Source organism: Sus scrofa, chromosome 14, assembly GCF_000003025.6.
Source record: "Sus scrofa isolate TJ Tabasco breed Duroc chromosome 14, Sscrofa11.1, whole genome shotgun sequence".
NCBI lineage: Eukaryota > Metazoa > Chordata > Mammalia > Artiodactyla > Suidae > Sus > Sus scrofa.
This window is the reverse complement of record NC_010456.5, coordinates 111,891,054-111,915,725: the sequence shown is the minus strand read 5'-3', so window position 1 is coordinate 111,915,725 and position 24,672 is coordinate 111,891,054. Positions and strand designations below refer to the sequence as shown.

The following is a 24,672-nucleotide window of genomic DNA, read 5'->3' as shown; positions in this document are numbered from 1 at the left end:
GCGGAGGAAGGACAGGGCAGTAGACAATCCCCTACCCTACGAGGAGAGGGCCTCCGACGTCGCATTCTAGGAGCCTGCACCCTAAGTTTGGATGTGGGTGGAGAGGTGGGGCGACGGAATTGGCTCATTCTAAGTTATTCTGAAGTTTTGCAAAGCAAAAACTCCTTGCCTCAAGGGCGGGGGTTAGTGGAAAGGAGGGGGCTACTGACGGGCTGACTTGTCTGGGCCATGGCTTGCTTTCAGCTGCGACAAGAGGGACTCCTCATAGAGCGCGGGAGCGGGGGGGTCGCAGTGGGAGGGTAGTTAGTTTGGAAGATTATCGAGGGTTTATTTGGGATCAACTAGTATGAGGGAAGGCCTGTCCCAGAGACAGGTAGAGACAAACCTGGAGCCATGGGGAGTGACATACAAAATTTTTATTATTATTTATTATTATTATTATTATTATTTATTTCTTATGTGCACAAAAGAAAAGAAAATAAAGGAAAAAGAATCAAAACGAACCGACGCGCTGAAAGTGGCCAAGGAGACCAGAGCCATCGGGGGAATCTTTCGAGGATTCGGCTGGGTCTGGGTCTGGGGCCCCCGTCGGGCCAGCCCCACAAGGCTGGGCCTTGGAGTTCAAACCTCGGCTCCCTCGCCACCCGGCTCGGGCCACGGAGCCTGCCTGGGCACCGGCGGTTCCCTTGAACTGTTCTCTTTTCTCGTTTTCCTTTTCAAATAAAAAGGCTCGAAGGGGAGAGAGATCTGGGCGAGGACTCCAAGCCTTTTCGGATTTGTTCAAGGATTTTTATTTATTTATTTATTTTTCACTTTTATTGACTTTGTTTCTCTTATTTCGAGTCGTCACGATCCACGGGTGAGGAGACATGCAGGGCGCATCGCCGCTACGGAGAGAGCAACTACGGGGCGGGGCGACCCGGCCGCCGGCAGCCCAGGGCGCGTGGGGCCCGGCTGCGAGGGGGCAAGCCCCGGGGGCTGGAGCTGCCACCTCTGATCTAGCCTCAGGGGGCAAGGCCGCCGGAGCAGGGCTGGGGAGAGAGGCCGAGGGAGGGACAGAGATAGACAAGAGGGACGAAGACCGAGAGAGACAGAGACAGAGGGGAGAGAAGCAGAGGAAGGAGATGGAGAGAGGAAAGATGCAGAGGAGAGAGAAGAGGAGGAGAGAGCGCAAACACGGAATTACAGAGAAATAGCCAACAAAACAGAGGCGAGAGGAGTCCACAGGACCACGTTCGTCATTTTGCATAGAGATTTCTTTCGTAATTTTTTTTTTTTGTAACATAAAAAATGCCCCCCTCCCCCAGGACGTGCTGTGCTTTAGTGGGCGTGTAGCTGTGTCCCCCCCTCCCCCCCAGCGAGCGGCGACTCTCACAGCACAGACAGCGGGGCGTATCTACAGGCAGGGCGGGCGGGCGGGCGGGCAACGGGGACTCTACCGGGCGGGGCTGGGCGGGGCGGGCGGGGCGGGGTTATATACACACTTGGGTTCGCCTTCACACGACACACACCGTCTTTCTACAAAGCAGCAGCCTGTTAGGTTTTTGTTTTGTTTTGCTTTTTGTAAAGACCGTCACATTAAATAAATGTAGACTTTTTGCAGCTCTGTTCAGTTCCTGCCCGAGGAGGAGGCTAGAGGCTGGAGGTGGGTGGGTGTGGAGTGGGCAGCCCCCCACCTTCCACCTCACGCAGCTCGAACGCCTGCTCAGGACCTGCTCCTACCACCGGCAGATTGAGAGTCTGTGTTGGGGGCATCAAATAACTGCTTGGGGAAGACTAGTGCCCGCCGCCTGTGGAAACTGGTCCTGAGGCAGGCGCGGGAGAACCTCCGGTGGGGCGGCGAGTTAGGGAGGAGAGATGCAGAGCGTCCCGGGATGGGGAAAGGACGGGCAGGAGAGGGAACTGCGAGGTCAGCAGATGGAAGAGGCGCTGAGGTAGGGGCAAGGCGGGGCTGAGAGTCTGGTCACTAGTAGGAGATGCCTGGACCTTGGGGTACAGGGCAGTTGGGGCGGAGTATGGTAGAGCCAAGAGTCGGACTCGGCGGGTGCGGGCTGCTGGGGCCTGGGTGCCTTGGGTCTCAACCTTGGAAACACCTGACGACCCCGAGCCCGCCCCTAGAGCCTGGCCCCCACGCCTTCATTCCATTCCACCTTCTGGGTTGGGGACACTCGGAAGGTGGGGGCAGTCCAGCTGGCCCGGGGGTAAGGACTTTTCCCCGAGGGCTTGGCAGGAGGCTATTCCTCCTTCTGCAGAAAATCGTTTTGTCCTTAATTTCCTTTGCCCAGTCCCTCCAGCGAAGCCTCCTGGCGCCGGAGCGTCCGAGGCGGGCTGCTCTGGGGCTGGGCCGCGCTGCAGTCCGAGCTGATTGTGTGTCACAGAAACGCGTCCACCGCGCGCAGCGGCGGGCCCGGCCAGAATTCGGCGGCGTGGCTGGTGGGCTCCGAGACAGGCGAGGACGAGCTGGGTCGGCCCTCCCCACGACGTCGCGCAGTCCAGGCAGGCGGGGAGGGGCGGCGGGCGAGGATGGGGAGGCGGGGCCGGGCCTGAGGGTCCCGCCCACGGCCCCACCCGTCTGTCCGGCCTTCGACCGGGTGCGGTGAAGGGCTGCAGGGATCCTGGGATGGGGGTGGGTCTGGGACGGTGGCCGGGAAGCTTCGTGTCGCGTCGGTCCTCCCTCCCTCCGGGGCGGGCGGTCAGACGGGGACGATGTGGAGGCCGAAGCTGTCGGCCTGAAGCTTGATGTGGTCCCCGCGGTAACTAGTGGCGGTCATAGGCAGCGGCAGCAGCGGCAGGGGCGGAGCCCCGGGGGGCGGCACTATAATAATAAGGGGAACCTGGAAGTTAACACAGGAGAAGAATGGGCTGGGTGAGAGGACAAACAGGAGAACAAAAAAGGAAAGAAAAGCAAAGAAAAGACCTCCCCGGGCTGGGATCTGGAGGGATTCGGGCAGGAGGCCTTGGCTGGGCTGCGGGGCCGGTTGTCCCCAGGAGAGCTGTATTCACCGGAGGGGAGAGGGACCCGATCGGTGACCGCCGCCGCCCGACTGCGGATCTTCAGGGGGGCGGAGAGTTGGGGGCGGCGCAGAGCTGCTACCTGGGAGGGAGCGGAGGGGAAGGAAGGGGCAGGAGGCACGGGCGTCCTCTAGGGATCCCGGGGCCTCAGTGCTGCGCTAACGAGCCTGCCCCGGCTGGGCACCCAAAGATCGGGTCCCGGGGAATTGGACCCGCGTTCGGAAGCAGCACAGCCGCGCTGGCCGGCGGGCGGGCGGACGCGCTGAGCCGCCGGCCAGCCAGGTGGCGTACTCACTTAGTAAGGCGGGGTTGCTGAATCTCCAAGCCTCGTTGTAGGCCGTGTACTGGGGGTGGCTGTACGGGTTGCCGGAGAACTCGCTCCCTGCGGGAGGGCGGGGGAGTTGGGATCAGACACGCGCAATGCCAGTGCGAACCCGACGTGCTGGGCCAGTGGCCTCCCCTTGGGTCCCACATGCAAGTGCAGCGGGCAGGGCGATGCCCGCTGCAGGCAGGTGGCCGGGCGGAGGCGGAGCAATCCACCGGGTCTGCGTGGGGAGGGCCCGTGGAGGTGGTGGTGCAGAAGCACCGACGCGCCTCGCACACCCGCGTGGAGGTAGCTGCCCGGCAGTGCCAGCCCAGAGCTCCCTGCGGAGGCGCTCTGGGCCAAACAAGGAAGGGTTTGTTCCGGTTCCAGGCGCACCTATGCTGCTGCGTTGGGGGTCAGGGCCTTTTCAGTGGAAAGTCTGGTCCTAGGAGCCACAGCCCCGCAGGGTGGAAGCGGGGGAGGGTGGTGAAGATAGGCCCTTGGGACACTTTGTCCCAGAAAGTCCTGAGAATGGCATCTCAGTACGGTGCCAATGCAAGGGGTGGGGCACTCTATTGGGAAGCACCCCCTCCCTCCTTTTTCTACAGAGATTTGATCTGTGGGTCACTCAGCAGGAGAAGGAGGCGGCGGGAGGCAGGTGGACTGCCCGCCGGTCAGCAAGCGGAGGGCCCCGTGAGCCGAGGGCCCCGTGGGCTGGGAGCCGTCGGAAGCTGCTTCCCTCCCACCGCGGGAGAAAGGCCAGGCCTCTGGGTTTCCCCCTCGCCCTTTCTCCTGTGTGATGACCCCAGACTGTTTACAGTGATCCCTAACCGCGGGTTAAGTAGAGGAGAAGGGGCCCCTCTCGGAGAGGGAGCTGGGGTGGGGGTGGGGGATGCAGCCACTGGAAAGCCTGTTTATTGACGAGGAGGGAAAGCATGCGTGCAGCAGGATAATGAGCTTCTGAGCTCAACTGTGACCAAGAGGAACTGAGCTATCTCCTTCCCCATCGCTAATGAAACAAGTGTAATTTCCTCATCAGCACTAGATTCTGTTTAACGACTCCCCCCTTGCCACCATGAGCTCTCTCTGCGGCTCCCCTCATCCCCACCTCCTTGCAGGCGCCCCCCCTGCACCCCCCACCTCTCTAAGACCTTCTCCAGCCTCCACCTGCTCACTGCTGGGACCTTCCCAGAAGAATCTCCTTGCACCCAACACTTCTGCTCCCCTTACCCCAAATCTGGGCAGAAAGCCCCCAACCCACATCTCCAACTCTCCTTGCCCCATTCCCCCAACTCCCTTCACCCCTATGCTACAGCACCCTGCAGCAGCCTCCCTCTCTGCCTCCTCCCTCTCCCCAGTTCTGCTTACCCAAGGCTGTCCCTGAATAGACGGTCCAGGAATGGGGTCTATTCTATCCCCTCCCTCATGAGAGCTGAGCTTCAGGGAAGGGGCACACAGAGGGCAGCCAGCAGGAGAGGATGCAGGGCAAGTGAGTCTCATCCTCTTTAAGACGTGAGTTTTTTGGTGTTTGTGTGAACAGAACTTCGACTCTCTTCAGCTCCCAATCTGCGGCGAGGGGTTGGGGACAGCACAACCTCCAGCTGTAGTCACTGGACCCCAAACATGACCACTGTCTCTCTGATCCATGCAGCCCAAACCCAGCTCCTTTCAGACTGGGATGGGTCAGAGACCCCAAGAGCAATGAGGGCCTGGGGTTCCTCTGAGATGTGGGGGTGCTCTAGCTTGTTTCTCTGAAGCCAGTCTCTTTGGTTCCTGCCACATCCTGTCCTTGCTTCCTCTTTCTTTAGGGACAAACTCCCTCCATTCCCTGGGGTGGGGTCGGCCCTCAACACTGGTCTTCCCTGGGGGTGGATTTGGACCAGGGTGGCTTTGTCTGAGTGACTGACATGCCCCTGGAAATGGTTCTTGGCTCCAAGTTTCCATGGAAACCAGGGCAGGCTCTTCTAAGCAGTGTCTGCTGGCTGGGGGTGGGCTGGGGCTGAGGCTGAGCGCTCCCTGGGCACAGGCTGGGGTGGGTGGGGCCAGGACATTGAGTAGGGTGCACAGACGGGGCCGCTTCTGCAAGCTCCCTCCCTGGGTTGCTCATGAGGGAGGATGAAGGATGGGCTAAAGCCTCTGGGGAGAGAAAGGGCTAGAACGGCAGTGGTTTGTGGGGGAGGGGATGGTGGGTCTCCCCCCACCCCCAACCTCAGACTACAGACCCCTTAGCAGCTCACCCACAATTTAGCTACCCCCACCTAAATCAGGCTGCTGCAACATTGTCACCTACCGGGCACCATTCCTGCCAGGGTGGAGGTGGGATAGCTTCCCTGGCCAGTGGGGGGCACGTGAGGGGGGTAACCAGGCAGAGTGGTGCTCGCCATGTCACGACCTGGAAAAACACAAAGGGGAAGGGGTGAGGCCTGGAAGAGAGGGGCCTGCCTCTGCTCACACCGGGGTGCTCCATGGAAAAGCAAGTGCTGAGTGCAGACATGTGGGAGCACATCTGGGTGAGAAGGTCCAGGTGTGCCCGTACGTGTGTCTAAACTTGTTACCTAAATGTCCTATGATCAGCTGTGTGTATGCACCTTGGCTCTATGTAGCTCTTTCTGTGTTTCTCTGTACATTTGTGTGTGTGTGTGTGTGCACGTGTGTGCGTGTGCATGTACGTATGTGTTTGCCTTTGCTCGTGTCTCTGTAGCCCAAACCCAGATGGAGAAGGGGGGGAGATGACCTGGTTTTACTCCTTCTTCCCAGCGAGAGACACTCAACTGTGATCTCTCCAGTAGCCAAATGGACCACTATCATCTTGCCCCCCTCTCTAACACTCCTTATTTCCTTCAGGCTTGGAGGACACCCCACCATCACCGCCCATAAGTAGCTGATGGGTTTTCCTTGTCCTCTCCAAGTAGAGCTGCAGGTGCTGGGCCTGGCAGGTGTAAAGAGTCGAGGGGCAGCCCAGTGGGCTATATTGCTGTTAGCGTTTATGGCATTTAAAGACAGAAAACCATTGCTGAAGCAAATCAGGAGTTTTGAGCCAACAGTGCAAATGGATCAGATCAAGTTCCAATGAGCAAAATCTGCTCCCCTCACTAGCTGCTAGCCTTTTGTCCCTGGAGGTGTCTACTAGCTAGAGTCTGAAGGTGGGAGGAAGGGCTTTCCTTAAGTGTCCTGGAGGGAAGACAACGTGAGTCAATACTAGGGAGATACCCACGGTCCACAGACATTTCCTGCGGACGCCTGAATGGCCTGCCCCATCTTTGGCCGCCCCCTCCATCTCTAGGAAGGGGTCACTGCCTTCTTTGCAATTTAGCAGCCTCGAACCTTTAATGACCATAATTTGCTCTCTCCCATACGTCCATGCCCCAGGGACTAGTTCCTCCTCTTCTGGGTCCTAGATGCCATTTATCCTCTCCACATTCTCCTTTACTCCTCTTCAGCCAGGGCCACTCTCCCACTCCAGTGCCTCTGTCCAACCCTGGGAAGGCAAGAGATGACTGGAGGGAGTCCCAGAACTATGCCTCTCTGGCCTACTTCCTCTGCATCAATTGCCCTAGTCCTCAGCCTCCCCACGGCTCTTCTCTCCTTACCACTCTGCCCTTAAATCTGACCCCACCTCCGACGTTCCTGAAGTGTGTGCGTTTCCTCACCACTATGGTGACACACCTGAGTGATCCATGCTTCCCTAAGCAGACAGAGAGACAACTGAGGTTTTTGCATTCCCAGCTACCTATGAACCATTTCATTAGCTGTCCCATTGTCACCTCAAACCTGCCAGGGAAAAAAGGCAGATCATCTCCCCAACCGTCAGTTCTACTGACCCGCTGGAACACCATCAGACCCAAACTCTGGAGTCCTTCTTGACTTAGCCTCCCCTCCCGGCCCCATCTGAAGTCAATCACGAAGCGCTGTCAGTTTGCCTTAATGATGTCTGTGACATCTGTCCCATCTCCATTTCCTCCACCATCTCCACTGCTCAGTTCCACAGCACCTGCTGCTGGTGGGCCACGACAGATTTTGTGCTTGGATTCCCTGCCTCCACATTCTTCTCCTTCAGTCTGTCCCACATGTGGCTGCCTGGCTGGTCCCCATGAAATACGACCTTCACCACATCACTTCCCTTGTAAAAATTATCCCTGATTCTCTGTAGTTGACAGTTGGGGTGTCTCTTTGGCAGTCTAAACTCTGCCAGGCGTTCAAAGCCTCCCAGGTACTCTGCCCCACCCCACTTCCTCGGCTCTGATTCTCACCCCTTCTGGTTTAGTTTGACTATTTTCATTGACTTGGATGCTGTGAAACCTCTGCTTTTGCTGTAACATTTTCTTCTTCTTACTATAGTGTCCCTCTCCTTCCATCTCAAGCCTTAAAACCCCTACTGTTCTACTCATTGGAGAATTTTCTCTCTTCTAAACAACTAGAGTGTCTGTGCTCCATGGTTTTCCTTGTCATAGTTCGTGAAGCCCCAGCCTTGTTGTTTGCTTCCTCAAAAAGATCACAATCAAACTGAGGGCAGGGACCTATCTGCTGCTCTATCTTGCAGTTGAGAACATGATAGATGCTCAGTAAAAAAACTTGTTGATTAATTCTCTATTAATCTTACTAGACTGCATAGCCAATTCCAAGTGGGTTATTTTGTTTTCTGTTTCATATATGTTGGTGTCCTTTGAAGAGGTAAAGGCTTAGACAAAATGTGAATGTTTGAATCTGCTTTTTCTCTGCAAATAGTTTGAACAATGGATTATGAATTTTTATAGGATGATGAAAGATTTATGTAGGATGATAAAAGTGAGGGACTCCTATGTTGTGACGCAGCTTTATCATGCAACAGAATGTTTTTCTTCTCTTTCTAATGTAGCTGATAGCTTACATTTTAAAACTCAGAAGCAGCAGACCAGAAGTGTCAAACAAGAGAACACTTCAGACTCCCAGAGAGATAGAAGAGAGAAACTGTGTTTGCTTTGCTGTGGGTTTCCTTTCATTGACTTCAAATGTCAATTAAAGGTACACTCCTCCCGACCATCTCTTAGCCAAGAGGACCTGAAGTGCACAACTCAGCAATATCTCTCAGTTCCTAGTAATGTGGCATTTCATGGTCAAAAAAGGCCCAAGACAGAGGAAAGTTAGAGGAGGATGTAGAGGTTTTAAATTAGAAGAATTCAGAAACCCAGTTACTGGTCCTGAGATCCTAATATCCACAGAGCAGTAAGGAAAAGAAGGATACTTCTTTTTCAGTAAACAGGAATTTAAATGCATCTGAATTCTGATTTTCAGCTGCAAAGTTCCCGAAACGTGTCACACACAAATTTCTTGTACTCTAAGGCGGTGCCACACAGTCCCTGACCTAGCTTCAGGAAAGAAGAGGAAAGGGGTGGTGACCAGAAAGGTGTTCCCAGCTAACCCGAGGCACCCCTATTGCAATGTTCATTTCCATGGATTTCTCTTTCTTTCCTTCCTTTCCTTTCCTTTCCTTTTTTTTTTTTTTTTTTTTTTTTTTTTTTTTTTTTTTTTTTTTTTTTTTTTTTCTTTCCTTTCCTCTTTCTTTCTCTCTCTCTCTTTTTCTTTCTTTCTTTCATCTTAGGGCCGCACCCGGGGCGTATGGAGGTTCCCAGGCCAGGAGTCTAATCGGAGCTACAGCTGCCGGCCCGTGTCACAGCACAGCAATGTGGGATGTGAGCTGCATCTGTGGCCTACACCACAGCTCATGGCAATGCCGGACCCTTAACCCACTGAGAGTGGCCAGGGATCGAACCTGCAACTCATGGTTCCTAGTCAGATTCATTTACCACTGCACCATGACAGGAACTCCCATGGATTTTTCTTTTACAAATGGTTCAACTTCTAGCATATAGAAACTTTTGCCTGTTGAACTGTTGATTAAGAGACACATTCCAAATGCTATTTTAAAAAACTGAGCACAGCAAAGGAAACCATAAAAAAAAATGAAAAGACAATCGACAAGGGATTAGTCTCCAAAACATACAAGCATCTCACTGAACTTTATATCGAAAAATAAAAAATCCAATGAAAAATGGGAAGAAGCTCTAAATAGATAATTCTCCAAAGAAGACATCCAGATGGCCAAAAAACACATGAAAAATGCTCAACATCACTAATTATTACAGAAATACAGGTCAAAGCTACCATGAGGATTTCACCTCACACCAGTCAGAATGGCTATCATCAAAAAGTCTACAAAGAATAAGTGCTAGAGAGAGTGTGGAGAAAAGTGAACTCTCTTACACTATTGGTGGGAATGTAAATTGGTGAAACCACTATGGACAGCAGTATGCAGGTTCTTTAAAAAACTAAGTATAGAACTACCATTTGATCCATCAATCCCACTCCTGGGCATCTATCCAGAGAAAAGTCTAATTCAAAAAGATATATGCACCCCAGTGTTCACTGCAGCACTATTTATAATAGCCAAAGACATGGAGGCAACCAAAATGCCCTGGACAGAGGTACATGTATACAATGGAATATTATTCAGCCATAAAAAAGAATGAAAGAATGCCATTTGCAATAACACGGATGGACCCAGAGATGATCATACTAAATGAAGTAAGTCAGACAGAAAGACAAATATATCACTTATATGTGGAATCTAATAAAATGATGCAAAAGAACTTATTTAAAAACAGAAATAACTTACAGATTTCAAACTCAATCTTATGGTTACCATAAGTGAAACCATTGTGGGGAGGGAAGAATTGGGAGGGTGGGAATAACACATACACACGACTGTATAAAATAGATGATTAGCGAGAACCTATTGTATAGTATATGAAAATCTGCTCAATAGTTTATAATAACCTATGAAGGGGAAAAAAGAATGGATATATTTATACGTATGACTGATTCACTTTGCTGTACACCTGAAACTAATACAACATTGTAAATAAACTTACCATGATAACATTAAATTAAAAATTAAAAAAACAATCTGGAAAGTGCTATTCAGACATTTTTAAATGCAAGAGAAGAGACCCATGATGAAGAAAAAGTACAGCTTCCTGATGTTCTGCAAACAGCTGTGCTTCTGCTGCTCTGGATTTTGTCACATCAGTATCACCACCAAGAGGCGCCCCTTCAAGACCCCTGAGCCAACAAAGGTATAAGCCACTGCATACAAAAGCACTCTCAGTCGCTTCATCAGCACACAGGTAACACCTGAAGAGCAGGAACAAATTGACCAAACTCTTGCCAGAGTCATATAATCTTCTGGAACACCACTGTCAATAATGGACAACACGTACTGTAGGAAGTTTTCAAATTACTCAGACCGTCATACAATTTGCCCAGCAGCAGTCTTTGAGCAGCCTCTTTTACTGTGAGCATATGAATGGATAATGTAATCTGTGCAAGGAAGAATCGACGGAGCCCTGGGCCTCACCTTACTACAGAGGGATGGACAAATGGGAGCAGAAATGGACTCTAAAACTTTAAGACACACAGCCACCTTCTTAAAACAAACAAGCAAACGCAGGGAAAGAGAAGATAACAGCTTCGCAGCAGAATAAATGCCAGGAACATGAAAGCAGCACCAAGAAGCACACATGGATAAAAACTCACATATTACAAGAGGATGGGCATTTCATGTTGGATAATTGTTTCCTAAGATTACAAAGGGTTTTTTTTGTTTATTTGTTTTTTGTTTTGTCTTTTTAGCCTGCACCATCGGCATATGGAGGTTCCCAGGCTAAGGGTCATATCAGAGCCACAGCCACAGCATTGAGGGATCCAGCTGCGTCTGTGACCTATACCACAGCTCACAGCAACGCTGGATCCTTAACCCACTGAGCGAGGCCAGGAATTGAACCTCCATCCTCGTGGATATTAGTCAGATTATTTTTGCTGAGCCACGAGGGGAACTCCCAAGATTACAAAGTTTTAAAGATGGAAGAGCCTTTCAGATGACCGGTCTCACATCCTTATTTTAAAGTTGAGAAAATGGGGGCACAGAGACACACCATGCCTTTCCTGTGGCTACAGAGCTAGTAAATGACAGAGCTGCAGTGTGAAGCCATGTCTGAACCACGCTGCCTTTTAATGATAACATAAAGCCAGAATCTCCCCAAAAGAGCCAAAGAAAAGGCGAAAGAAGTCATCTGACAAGCAAAATCTCATACTGTTGCTGCTGTCATTAGGATGAGGCAAGAAAAATAGGACACAAAGAATAAAATATTGACACTGCAAGTCTGTAGTAAAACTCCATGGGGTTGAGTACTAATATCCTTTGAGAGTTTTCTGAAAAACAAAGAGGCTCTTCAAGAAGCAGGAGTAGTTGAGAATCTAAAGTACCCAGAAGTGTTGGAAGCACTGTACTTGATGAGGATGTCTTCTCAGTTCAACTGCACAAGTCCCTGAAGATTCTAAAGCCAATTTCTACAGCAATCACTACATTTGAATCAGACAGTGCACTTTTGTCAGACATTCCTTACCAAATGGGCCAGAGCAAATCAACTCTTTTGGAGAATCTAAGTGCAGTTCCTCTTACGGGTACAGAGAAAAGCAAAGTGGAAGACTTCATTAAGAAAATCTTGGAGTTCCCTGGTGGCTCAGTGGGTTAAGGATCCGACATTGTTACTGCTGTGTCGTGGGTTTGATCCCTGATCCCAGAACTCCCACATGCCATGGGTGTAGAAAAAAAAATTCAGTCACCACTGGGTAATTTATGCTCTGTTGTCAGGTCTAAGAGGCAAGGGCAGAGTTGTGTTTCTACTTGCACCTAGACTAGCTAGCATGCACTGGGCACCTACTACTATGCTAGGTGCTGTCATAAATGTTTTCTGTATATTGTCTCATTTACTCCTCATCTCAACCTATGATGTTGATCTGTTTTTAATCCTCATTTTATAGATGAGAAGTTGAAACTCAGAGGTGATAAATATTATGTCCAAGATTTCACGGCTGGTAGGTGGCAGAAACTGGGCTACAGAACAAGCAGTAGTCTTGGGAATGGATTCTAGAATGACCTGCTCAAACACTGTAGGCCCACAAAAAAGATAGGAAGGTAACCTGGGATTTGGCTAAGCGAATCCTTCCTATAATAGAACACCTTGTTGCTTCTTATTTCTTGCATGTTTCAGGTTCTTCCATTTTCTACAGTAAGAGTTTGAAATTGGGGTTCACTGATCCTGTAGAACAGCACAGATGCGCTTCGGGGAGTCCCTATAAAGTCATACATAAGATGTTACAGACACACATATGTAATATCTAGATGGCTTTTATCAGGTTCTCAAGAGTACTGAAGGCTCAAGATTAATAAGCACTGTTTATAAAAGACCAGAAGAACCTCTGTTCTTTGGAGTATGAAAGACACTGATTTGTTTGAAACTATTTGAATGATACCAATAAACAAGATCATACAAAGAATAGTAAAATAACATGTGAGGCGGGCTTATCTCAAGCAATGCAAATGTCAGCATCCAGAAGACCAAGGAAATAATAAAAAGGAAGCCACCAAAACATCAGAGATGCTTTGGCTCAGTGACAGCAAGACAACAAGACTTATCAGACACAGATTTATACAGGAAAAGTTATATTCAGTGAATTTAGAGATGCTTTTCCTCAGCATCTTTCTCTGAAAATGAGCACTTTTGCTATCCACTTGACATCATGGAGCACCCTAAGGCCAGAAAACATAACTCTTGTTTTACTATCCTAACCTCAAGTTTTGTCGGCTTCTCATACAGTAGTGAAAATGAAAGCATTAGACTGCTTCAAGGTTGGCAGTCTGTGCCTGCATTTGACCCAAGCATTTATAATATTTCCAAGAATACACAGTTACTAAATTTGTAATTACTGCCTAAATATACTGGTCATTTACATTTACTGTACCAATTCTGATCACTTTATGACCAACCCGAGTGATAACAGAACACACCAAAGTAACAAACTTTAAATCTGTAAAAGGTGCTTTGAATGGAGAGGGAAAGTGTTTTCTACATAGTTCATCTTGTTCCTCACTTGCCAGGTTTCCAAATTCTCTTAAAGGTTTCTCCCTGGGGGTAGAGGGGTGGTGGGGGGCAGAGGCCCCACCCTCCTCATCCTGAGGCCGGTCTGCTCTGGGTTCCAGCAGAGGGGGCTGCATCTGCAGCTCAGGGCAGCTGCTCCCCCAGCTGATTTCCCTCCCACCCACAGCTGGACCTTTAGTCCCCAGTGTGTCCTAGGCAGGGATGCAGGCCAGGTCTGTGTGGGCTCCGTGAGGTCTGCACCTCAACAGCCAACACGCTGGACACAACCAGTCATGCTGTTTCCACGTTTTCGCCCAGCACATGGCCCTTGACTGGGCTGTGGTAGCCTGCTGGCCTAGGGCCCGCAAGAGGCAGTTTCTTTCTAACTTGGCTGGACCATGGATGAAGCTGCAGCCTCAGGATCCTGACAGCGGAGGGCGTGTTGGGGAGAAGCACATTCTCAAAGGGCTGAAAGGGAACTTGAGTATCTTCTAGGCTAATTCCCTTATTTTATAGAGGAAGGAACAGAGGCTCAGAGTGGGGAAGACTCCCACACCTTCCTCAGTTGGTTCAGGTCCCCCAGGCTACCTTCTCTAGCTCCATCAGCAAGTTGCAAATGAAGATGAGCTGGGCGGTACTGGCATTCTGGAGGCTGGGCCCAGGCTCGCTGATGGGCTCAGAGCAAGAGAGTTCCTTGTGCTGGGTGGGCAGAGGTTAAGCCTGTTTGCACGGTCTCTCGATACTCCAGGTCTCCCAGTTCCTCTCTGGCTTTATTTTGTTCTCTGAGAGCACTGAATTGTCAACTCTAATCCCTCCGAAAGCGCAGTGTTTTTCAGGCGCTCTGTGTAAGTGAAACCCTAATCCCAAGGAAAACGGCCACTTAAGCTGCCCGAGCATTAGGCTGCTTTCCGAGCCTGCGGCAGGATTTCCTCCCTCCCTGCCCGCCAGCCCAGCCGCCACTGAGGAGGACAGGGGAGGATTCCAGGCTGAAGGCTTGCAAAGCCCTCTCCCAAGTAACAATAGTGGCAGGGCTTGCCTCCCAAAGCTCAGGCTTGAAAAAAGTGCTGGCTAGTGGCTAGTTTGTCCTGAGGCTACAGCTAATGGGGAGGGGGGAAAGAGGAAGGATTCTGATCACCCTGGGGGGAGGTGTCTTCCTGTCACTTGGGGGTGGCTGGCTCTCTGGGGGAAACAGGTTTTAGGTCTTACCTAGGTGATGCTTAAGGCCACCAGGACATTTCTGAGCCCTTGGTCTCAATACAAACCTGTAAAATTCACTGGGACGCCACTATTTAGGGGTTCTGGTCATTCAGAAATGGTTGGGTTGGCTGACTTCCCTTTTGCTTAGCCAAGCTTTTCTTCTTAGAAAGTGCCAAATAATGCAGCAAACAGGCTTAGTGCTGGGAGAGACCGCCCTTTGGAGAAGTCTCCTTTGAGACGCCCCAAGCCGCTCTAAACATCATCAGCAGATTAAAGATTCCCTAAAACCCAGCTGACCAAGAAAACAGTGTTTTCTACTAGTGAACACTTTGTTAGCCTGAAGATGGTTACTATGGGCGCTAGAAATTGAGATCGTTGATTCCTTGAAAACATTCTGATTCAAATTCAAACTGTCCTCTCTCCTTGATCTCTAAATGAATTAGTGAGTTCATGCTGTGGGAAACCAAGCACAGCCCATTTGGATGCTCAGCCTTTGGATCTCATGGATGGAGCCAAGAGATGAAGGGAGGAGTCAAGAAGAAAGGCCCAAGGTAATGGGCCAAATTCGAGCTCGGCTTAGAAGACCACGGAACTACATCTTTGCTAAGATGCCTGGGAACGCTTCATACCTTTTTCCTCCTCCTCCTCAGGCCTTTCCTTCCCTCTGCAGCTCCACTGGCTGCACCACGGGCTTCTGCCCAGGCACCCTACTGGGGAGGGCAGCCCCTCACCCTTGGGATGGCTGGTGGACCCAGACATGAGTGTGGAATTGGGGCTGGAGATTTGGGTGGTACAGCTTTTATTCCGTTCAAATTTGACCTGCCTCTCCCAGACCTAGAGTCAATTAATGCCTTTTCTTTGCAAGATCTTTTCCCTCTAGAGATGAACTGGATAAAGGAGGAAGAGAAAGAGCCCTGATCCAAGGACTCCCTGGGCTGCAGACCCAGGGCACCCACCTTATCTGTCAATGTCTCATTGCTATGGAAATGCCCTGTAATTAAATCAGAGCTGAGCTCTGGGGGCTGGAGGTCCTTGTGGATGTGGCTGGAGGCCTCGGAACTGTTTGGAGGAGGCTAGCCTCTTTCCAATGGGCCTTCTCAGCTGAAGAGGAGCCCTTGGCTTGGTTCGGCCTCCACAGCAACAGACTCTCAGATTTGCCGTGTGTCTGAAGGTGCCCTAGCCCTCTCCTTTCAAGGTTGGAGAGGGACTCTGATGTCTGTGCCCTAAATTCCTCCAGCTAATCAGAGGCTTTGAGCCGACAGACAAGGCTAGGAGACTCCCAGCATCCTTCAGAAACATTTCTCAGCCTTTATTGCCCTCTCCTCCCCCAAGGGGCTGGCCAAGGGCTAAGCTGTTTGTTTTATGGAGGGAAATGCAGTCGCATTGGAAGGAGGTTGTTAACTACAGGAAAGGGGCACTTCCTAGCGGTCCTCAGGACGCCCTGAGCAAGGGGGAGGAGGGGTTCCCAGAGTCCACACCTCTGGCCCCTAAAAGGCCACTTTGCTAACCTTCCCAGATGTGGGCAAGGAGTCTGAATTTCTAAGAGTTTGCGACCCTTTCTTAGAAGGTGAGTCGACACTACCCTCCCAGGTCTCTAGCCCCTGGGGGCCAGCCCCTGTTTTTTTTTTTTTTTTCTTTTTAGGGCCATACCTGCTGCATATGGAGGTTCCCAGGCTAGGGGTCAAATGGGAGCTGCAGCTCCTGGCCTATACCACAGCCACAGCAACTCGGGATCTGAGTCGCATCTGTGACCTACACTACAGCTCACAGCAACACGGGATCCTTAACTCTCTGAGCAAGGCCAGGGATCGAACTTGCGTCCTCATGGATACTAGTTGGGTTCACTTCCGCTGAGCCACAACGGGAACTTGGGCCAGCCCCTGCTCTTCTTTGAGCTTTGCCTTACTGACCTCCTCCACTTCTGCTCAAATTTGCCAGCTTCCAGGAGACCCGCATCTTCTGTTCTTCCTTCCCAGTGTGTGGGCACTTCCCTCTCAGGCAGCACCCTCATCTCCTGGACCTTAGCTACAGATTCCCCCAGAGTGGCAGTCTCTGGGCATCAGGAGAAGCATCTCCCAAGCTTTTCAATAAAACCACCTTCTCCCGCATGAGGGAGGAATGGACTGTCCCTGTTACAGTTCTCCAATGTTCAGACATTTTTCCAAAGAGAAGGGAAGGTCTTCTGCTGAGACTTCGCAGTCTGAGAGCTTGGCTAAGCGAGGAACACCTCTGCTCTCAGGGATGCTGGGGCTCCTCTCTTCCCCTGCCTCCTGAGCCCCAAAGCATCAGGGACTATTGCGACAGGTGCATTCTCTGCCCTTTAGGATCTCCGTTACCTGACAATGTGCTGAGCAGCTGTGGGGAAGGGGATGTGGGATCAAGATCTGTAATTAAGGAGTTCCCGTTGAGGCACAGTGGTTAACGAATCTGACTAGGAACCATGAGGTTTCAGGTTTGATCCCTGGCCTCGCTCAGTGGGTTAAGGATCTGGGGTTGCCGTGAGCTGTGCTGTAGGTTGCAGATGTGGCTCGGATCCCGCGTTTCTGTGGCCCTGGCGAAGGCCGGTGGCTACAGCTCCTATTGGACCCCTAGCCTGGGATCTCCACATGCCACAGGAGCAGCCCTAGAAAAGGCAAAAAGACAAAAAAAAAAAAAAAAAAAAAAAAAAAAGATCTGTGATTAACACAAACGTACTTCTCTTGTATCTTTTAAAATATTAAATATGCTTACTTTATAGCTGCTCTGGATTGTTCTATGATCTCTAGTTCTTGGGGGGTACTGACTGCCCCATGTATTGCTTCTGCTAACTCTCCCTCGCGATTGTTTGTATTCATGTGAGGTGTCTAATTTTGTATCATGAGCTCATCTTTAGTGGTGGATTGTTTTCTGTGGGAGTCCCCTGTGTCCTGGATCATAGAATGTCTCTGCAAGGAAAGTGTGCCCTTGTTCCTGCTAGGGTTCCCGAGGGGGTTACTATCCTGGACAGATTTTTATGTCCATTCTTGACTGGGGGTTCCTACCACGTCTTCCTGGTAGAAATTTGGACTCTCAACCAGGGTCAGGCTTGGGGTCTCCACGTCTCACGGAGACATTATTTTCCCTCACCTGCTTCCCCGGGGCCTCTGGGATGAGTTTGTGGGTTTCCCTTCCTTTCATGCACAGTGTTGCCCTGTTCTGTTCCTGGCTTCGTGCGGAGAGATGCTCAGTTCTAGCTTCCTGCTGCTCTTGGATCCAAGGTCATGTCTTGTGTCTGGTGGGTTAGGGTCTACCTCCAGGTGATACCAGCCGTCTCTCACTGTTGCTCTGGCTCTGAGGCTCCCTCTGTTTCTGGCACAGAGAGTGAGGTTTGGTTGTATATTAGCAATTCCTATTATATTTATCCAGCTGTGTTTCGGTGAGTTTAGCCTGCCTTGTTTCTGGACATCAATCGCATCCTCCATTACCTCTTTGGGATTAAAATGAGAGTGGTGAGAACTACACTTGCACAAAGCTCTCTCAGTGCTTGGCAGCGAGGCCCGCCAGAGGCCCGTGAAGCCCACTCGGTGCAGCAGCTCTGGGCCCTGGCGCATCCCTCAGCTTCGAGAGAGAGCACAGAGCACCGCTATACCATCCCCAACTTCCTCCAGCACCCTCTTGCTCCATTTGGGCTCTGGGGTAGGAAACCTGCTCTCACTATCAGAGTGGATTTTCACCAGGCCGAGGGAATCTCTATTTAGGTGCTTAGAGGCATCTCCGAGTGACTCTGGGAATACTTAAACTAGTGTTCATCTTCTCCACGCAGATCAGCGTCACGGAGAAGATTCCCCTCACGCTCCTCCACGGCTCCGGGCCTGGCCGGGCACAGGGGGTGGAGGGAGGGGGCGAGGTAAGGAGGTCATGGGGAAGGAGAGCTCTTTGCTATCAGTGATGGGAGACTTGAAGGTACCAGCACACAGTTGGAGCCACAGTCCTCCCTGAAGAGGCCCTGGCCCAGAGGCCCCTGGGGCTACAGCAGAGTTGGTGGCATCCCTCTGTGGGGTCCTTTGGAAGGGGAAGAAGGCGGTAGAAGGCACACACCACAGCCAGCCAACCTGAGGAAGCCTGCGGCCAGCGTAGCGCCCCCCGCCCCCATCTACTTTCTCATCTAGTTGCTCCCTTTTTCCTTATCACTTAGGAGAGACTCGGCTCCGTTCCAGACCAGCAGCCTAGAGCACTGGGCTGGAGAGAAGAGATGCTGCTAAGCTAGAGCAGCCCAGCGGCGGAAGGGAAAGTGGGTGATAAATTTAAATAACCAGCTTGACTTGGCAGCTTGCTGAGTTGTGATGCAGTGAAATTAAAATCTCGGCAGAACTTGCAAACACTACCCAGAAAAATCAGTCTCTCTCCTTGGTTCCATGATGGAAGGTGCGGAGGGGAGGCTTTGGGGACGAGCCCCAGCCTCTGGCAGCCACCCTTGCCTGCAATGTGATTAGTTGTGTCCTGGCCCACTGGGCCCCGCTCTCCCCTCCACACAATAGTCCAGACTCCTCTCTCCTCTCAGTCCTGACCTTGTGGAACAGCTGCATCAAGTGGCTGGTGAAGTTTGAAATCAGCCTCCAGTGCCAGGAGGTGGCAGGAATATCAATAAGGTCAGCTCTTCAGGCTAGGCTAGGCTTTCCTGGGCTGGTTTCCTCAGGACCCACTCCCAGATCCTTGCGGCCCCAGCTGCCTGTGCCCGGGGAAGGTGAGCTGGGTGTTTAGGGTGTGGGGAATGAAGGGAGCTCCTTGAACACCTTGCTACGTGCGAGCCAGGCTATGGGCACAGGATGGCCTTGCCACTCTCTCACCTTTAGCACACACCTGGCCAGAAACACCTGCCAGAAAAGGCCTGCCTTTTCTCCTCCACCAGTGCCCTTTGTATTCTCCACCTGAATAAGCTTTTAAAGCATCTTGAAGAGGAATTTTAATAAACACACCAAAAGCCACTCCTCATCCCCGCTGTGCTTGGAGCTCAAGTCTCACAGATGCCAATGTCTTTCTAGAATGTTCTAAAGTCTACTTCTTTGGAGCCTGCTCTCCTTACACCACTGCTTACCACTCCCCGCAAACTCAGGGTCCGAAGGCCCACTTACGGGACCCGCTCCTGAGATGGCCCATGAAGTCTCTGGGCACTGCCCCGTTTCTCACCTTGACAGCACCTCCAGCAAATTCTGTTCATCCCCGTAATAAACACATCATGAATCATTCATCTTTAATAGATTATGCAAATTAGGAGGACATAAAATCAACAAAGATCAATAACTGCAGCCGTTTAATTGCCAGCAAAAACATTTTAAGAATGAGCATAATCTGTAGCCCTTTCTCGGGTAATGGCACCATTAATTCAAACATTGGATCTTGGCCTGAGTGTAGAAAAATCATTCCCTGCCCCCTACCCCCGCCCAGCACCCCTCCCCCACCTCTCCATACACTTCTCTCTCTTTTTGGTAATTTCCAGTTTCTGAGTGAGTTTCCCCGTCATTACCACTGGTGAACAGCTCCGAATGTTAATGGTTCTGCTTTTGTTACTCCTCGCTTGATTGAAATGTCGCATACAGATTGAGATGTTAGTGCTAACTTGCCACCTGGGAATGTCAAGCTGGGTCTGAAATGAACTTTTCTCACACTTGGATCCAGATGGATCAGCCGGAGATGTTCCCAGGCTGAGCTGGGACCGTTCCAGGGCCATGGGGGGGAGGCGGGCGGGGGATGCTCAAGGTGGAGGCACTTTTCTGCACCAGCCTGAGCTCTCCTGCAGCAGGAACCCTGCCCTGAAGATCCAGCTCTCCACTCCAGGAGGCCTCTGCCTTCTGGACTGTGGCCCTGGGCCCAGGGAAACACAGCTGGGGTTGGAGAAAAGTCTCCTGGACTCTGTTTTGCCACTGCCTGTGGTGGGCCACCTTTGGAAAGTGACCACTGTGACTCAGCAGATCAGGAGAAATGTGGTCTGGGCCATCGCCCTTTCTTGGGCAGAACCCCCACAGCTCAGAAAGCTTCCGAGCTGGGCTATGGAGGGCTGCAGCTGAGGGCCAGTGGATAACAGGCTGTGTCCTGGAGCCCGCTAAGACTGTCACTCCCAAAAGCCCATCCAGTTCTCCGACACTTCCAGAACTTAACCTCTGATCGCCCAGCCAAAGAGCTCAACTCTGTCCAGGCTGGAAACAGTTGTACCAGGACACCCCTGAGGGAGAATCTAGCACAGCTAACAGCAAGGCTCTCCCCAGCCCCCCAGCTGGAGGCTGGGAGGCCACTTGCAGCCCATCTCAGGCTGAGCTGTGTTCAGAACAGCTCCAAGTCAGAACCAGGGCCCTGGCCTCCAGTGGGGCCATGCCCGCTCCTTGTCTTTGCCATTGGCTGTGACGCTGGCTGCTTGCAGCTCTGCTGCCGGGTTCCCAGGCCGCCTCTGCTCGCCTTGCTCGGCAGGTAACGCCTCAGTGTCTCCCAATCCCCACCGAGACCCTTCTCAATCATTCTGTCTCCCAAGGAACAAACGGCACATTGGCTTTAGTGTCTCCAGAATAATTAGGTGAATTTTAATAACACCTCAATGTGTGTCTCTCCCACTTGGGCACTTTCCTGGCCTGGAAACCCTTCTGCAGTGCCAGGCGCCTTCCACAACCCAGCCCTGTGGCCTGGAGCTTCATCTGCTGGGCCCTTCACCTCACGGCACCTCAGCCTTCTTCCCTCTAGCTGCCTCTGCTGCTCCTAATCCATTCGAGCATCCGCGTAAGGTGTCTCCTCCCCTTGTATTTGACCGGGACGAACCTGACCCTGCCTGGCCTTGAAATCAAGCCTTGGTCTCAGTGATTTCTCTGGGAAGCTGGAGAAGGGCTGAAATAATAGAGCTTATCTATAACCACAGTGCTGGATGCCATGCCCTGAAGCCCAAAGCTACAGCCTTGGTACACCCAGGATGTCCAGAGGAGAGGAAAGCAGGTCCCCCAGGAGCCCTGGGGACACAGGAGTATGGAGGCTCCGCTATTTTGCCCTCTGCATTCTTCTGCACATGTCCTAACAAGAGGTTCATAATTCTGGTCACCTCGGCGGAGGTAAGAAGAAAGGCAAAGAAAGAATCGAGAGGATGGGCAGAAAGACCCAGGCATAGCCCCTTCCGGCTTTGACCTTTCGATTCTGAAGCCCACAGAGACCCTGACCCCAGTTTTTTCTCCCACATCTGCACACATCTGCTCAGGAAGCACCCTGGCTCACTCTCTCTGCAGAGATCATGGCAGGGGGCCCACTTGTCATCCTGGGCCCCAGATGGCACGGGCTGAGGCGCCCCCCTCTGCAAGCAGTTTCCCCAACCTCCTGGAAGCCCCCTTACCGGTCACAACGGGGTATGTCTGTGTGCCTGACACGTTGCTGCCCAGCTCGGGGTTGGTGGATGCAGATAGACTCGACTTGACTTCATCAAGCCCAGGGGTCAGGGCTGGGAGGGAGTACTCGTTCCCCTGGGAGGAGAGAGAAAAGAGACAGCTCACGATTGACGCACACAGGCGAGAGAGGGCTCGGAGCGCAGATGGGGAGGAGGACCAGGGAGCCCTCCCAGATGGGGTGGAAGGAGCTGGCCAGGCAGAGGGCGGTGGGGGGGAGGGGCGGGCTCAATGGCTGATGGAGCCTTGTGTGGGTGGGGGCGGACCCGGCTCTGGGAAGTCAAGGTGCAGCCTGCGCACTCTCAGTGGTCATCCCAGCGCCTCTCAGGTCTCTGTCCTAAGAAGCCCCAAGGGCGGGGTGTAGCTGAGAGGCAAGGGGTGTTTTAAGGTTCCCCTGGGGTGGGGAGTCTGGGGGAGGAGAGGTGGCAGTAGCTGGGGGAAGGGCCTCCTGGGGCGTCCAGCCTGGCACTGCTGGGCCCGCTGATGGCTGAGCGAGTGCTGGCGCCCCTTTTTTAAAAACAAACAAAGACAGCCCCACGGGCCCCTCGCTCTCTGCTTGTGCACTGGGGTATGAAATTGGGGAGGGGGAGAGTCCACATGGCTAACAGAAGGGTGGGAGGGGGCCAGTCATTGACTCTGAAAGGGTGTCCTGCCCGAAACACTCGGGTAATTGGCTTTTTATTGCAGCCACCGCCAAGCCAGACCCCAGAGCTGGGCCGACCAGGAGCCCGCACAAAGCAGGAAAAGTTGCTCTGATTAATATTACGTTAAATTAAAACTGATTTTCTGCTCTTTCGGGTCCGTTTTTTTCCCTTCCGCTTCCTGGCCCCCCCAGAGGGCCCCCTCCCCACACCGGCTGGACAGGATTGCCTCGTCATTTCCAATTCCTTCTCGTATTGATCTTCCTGTAGAAATCAGTTTTGTAATTAGCTGCAAATTAGGCCTTCTACTGGGGGTGAAGCTGCCCCCTGATTTATCACCAGAGTAATTCGCTGTGATCGGAGAGAAATTAAAATGAACTCAATTAGGCTTCGGATTTGCTTTATGGGCCCTGCTCCGAGTTTCAGGGGGAAAAATGACTGTGCTGGTGTTTAATAGTCTAATGAAAGTAAATAAAGGTTATTCATTGTAATACAGCCGGGGACTCGGGGAGGGTGCACCCAGCCGCCCGCCTCGGCCGGCTCCTCCTTTGTTGGTTTATGGCTCAGGGCACCTTAAAAAGACTTTTGATTTTTGTTTTATGAAGACAAACAGCTTATGGGATAAAAGGACGGGCGGGGAGAAAGGCGAATGGCTGGGAGCTGTTGGAGTCCTAGAGCGGAACTGTGCTGTGCGGAGCCTGTAAGGCTGAGCGGATGCGTATTTGAGTGAGTGTGTGTGTGTCTGAGTGTGTAACCACGGCAGGCTGTGTTGTGCTGCGGCTGTGGGCCTGGCCTGGGCTGTGGTATAGGGGGAACAGGTGTTGGGCCCTGTGCGCAGCAGCCTAGCCTGATGCATGGGTGGAGGCAGGCATGGAGCTGTGCTGAGCCGGTAGTCTGGGGGCGCTGGGCCAGGTCCTGCGAGCTGCATGGAGCAGGGGTGGGGACGGAGCAGGTGGGTAGTGGTGGTGTGTGGACACATGTACACGGGTGAGCGTGAGGAGTCAGGAGATGGCTTTCTATGCTGTATATTGTGCTGCTGTGTGGTGGGCTGCATCCCAGGCGGCCTGCTCTAGGCTGTTCTGCCTCTGCGGGAAGTATTGGGTCCGAGGGGTAGCTGTCAGCCTGCCTGGGGTCACACTAGACAGTAGGATTAGGGGGCAGGAGGTAAGCACAGTGGGTTCACCTCCTGACACCAGACAAGAAGAGCACCCCAGGATTACGTGGACTTTCCATAGGCTGCTGGGGGCATTTAGGTAGGAGGACCCCCTGCGTACTCTAGGTCAGAGCACAGAATGGCGAGGCTGGGAGGGACCTGTTGGATCACACATTCAAGGCCTTCATTCTACAAGACAGGGAAACCAAGGACTGGAACTGAAACAGCAGAAGGCTTACATAGGGCCATGCTCGCCCCGGCACTCACTATCTCTAACTACCATACACGACAGTGATTTTCCTTAGCTTTGCTCCCCAATGTCCCAGCGTAAGTGTGTCCATATGGTGCACACACAGCACACCCACAGGTGGCCCCTGCGATGCTGGGCGTGTGTGTGTCTCACCCGTGAGCACATCCTCCAGGGGCCCTGCTCTGCCCAGGCCCTTCCCACTTCTGTGAGCGGAAAGCGCCTTCCTCACCTGTTCTGATTTGATGTGCTCTGATGCCTGGAAGACGTCAGGGTAGGAAGGACGCTCAAAGACCCGATCCAAAGCTTCCAGCTGCTGCTGGGTGAAGGTGTCAGCTCGCAAGTGCTTCCGCAAACTGTCCACGCCACTCTGGGAGTCTCCATTGGGGACTGAGCCCTCGGACACATCTGGAGGACACATGGACGCTCGGGATATGAGCTCAGGCCGGCAGGGGCACAGAGCAGGACAGTGGGCCGAGGGGCCGGGCACCTGGTTCAGCCCCCAGAGCTTTGCACCCATGCTGGACCCCCTCACTCCCAGCTTGGAGGCTGGCGGGGCTGGCCAAGGGCTGGCCATGCCTCAGGGATCCGGCTGAGAAAAGGAAGTCGTCACAGCAGAGGTGGAGCCAGTGGGGCTCCTGGGGGCTGTGTCCCGAGGGCATGTCCCCCCTGAACCCCTCTGTCTCCCCGCCAGGGTCAGCCTCAGGGAGGAGCTGGGTGTCTCGGGCTGGCATTACTGAGCCTGTGGAGAATTGAACTGGGCTCTGAGATGAATTTCAGTTCCACTGACTC

The 24,672-nt window shown here is 52.4% G+C and overlaps 1 protein-coding gene across 7 annotated transcripts in view; it reads right to left on the bottom strand.

Moving 5' to 3' along the window:
- Positions 776-24,672, bottom strand: part of PAX2 (paired box 2) — a 92,617-nt gene continuing 68,720 nt past the window's right edge. For 4 of the 7 annotated variants that reach the window (XM_003359329.4, XM_021072681.1, XM_003359330.4 and 1 more), the window contains 5 exons: positions 24,113-24,288; positions 21,791-21,917; positions 5,607-5,708; positions 3,308-3,394; positions 776-2,834 (listed from right to left, as the gene is read on the bottom strand). In XM_003359329.4, coding sequence (XP_003359377.3) covers positions 2,758-2,834; positions 3,308-3,394; positions 5,607-5,708; positions 21,791-21,917; positions 24,113-24,288 — 569 coding nt within the window. In that variant the 3' untranslated portion in view covers positions 776-2,757. The remainder of the gene's footprint in view (positions 2,835-3,307; positions 3,395-5,606; positions 5,709-21,790; positions 21,918-24,112; positions 24,289-24,672) is intronic. The other 3 variants (XM_005671388.3, XM_013983669.2, XM_003359332.4) reach the window with 1 other exon arrangement.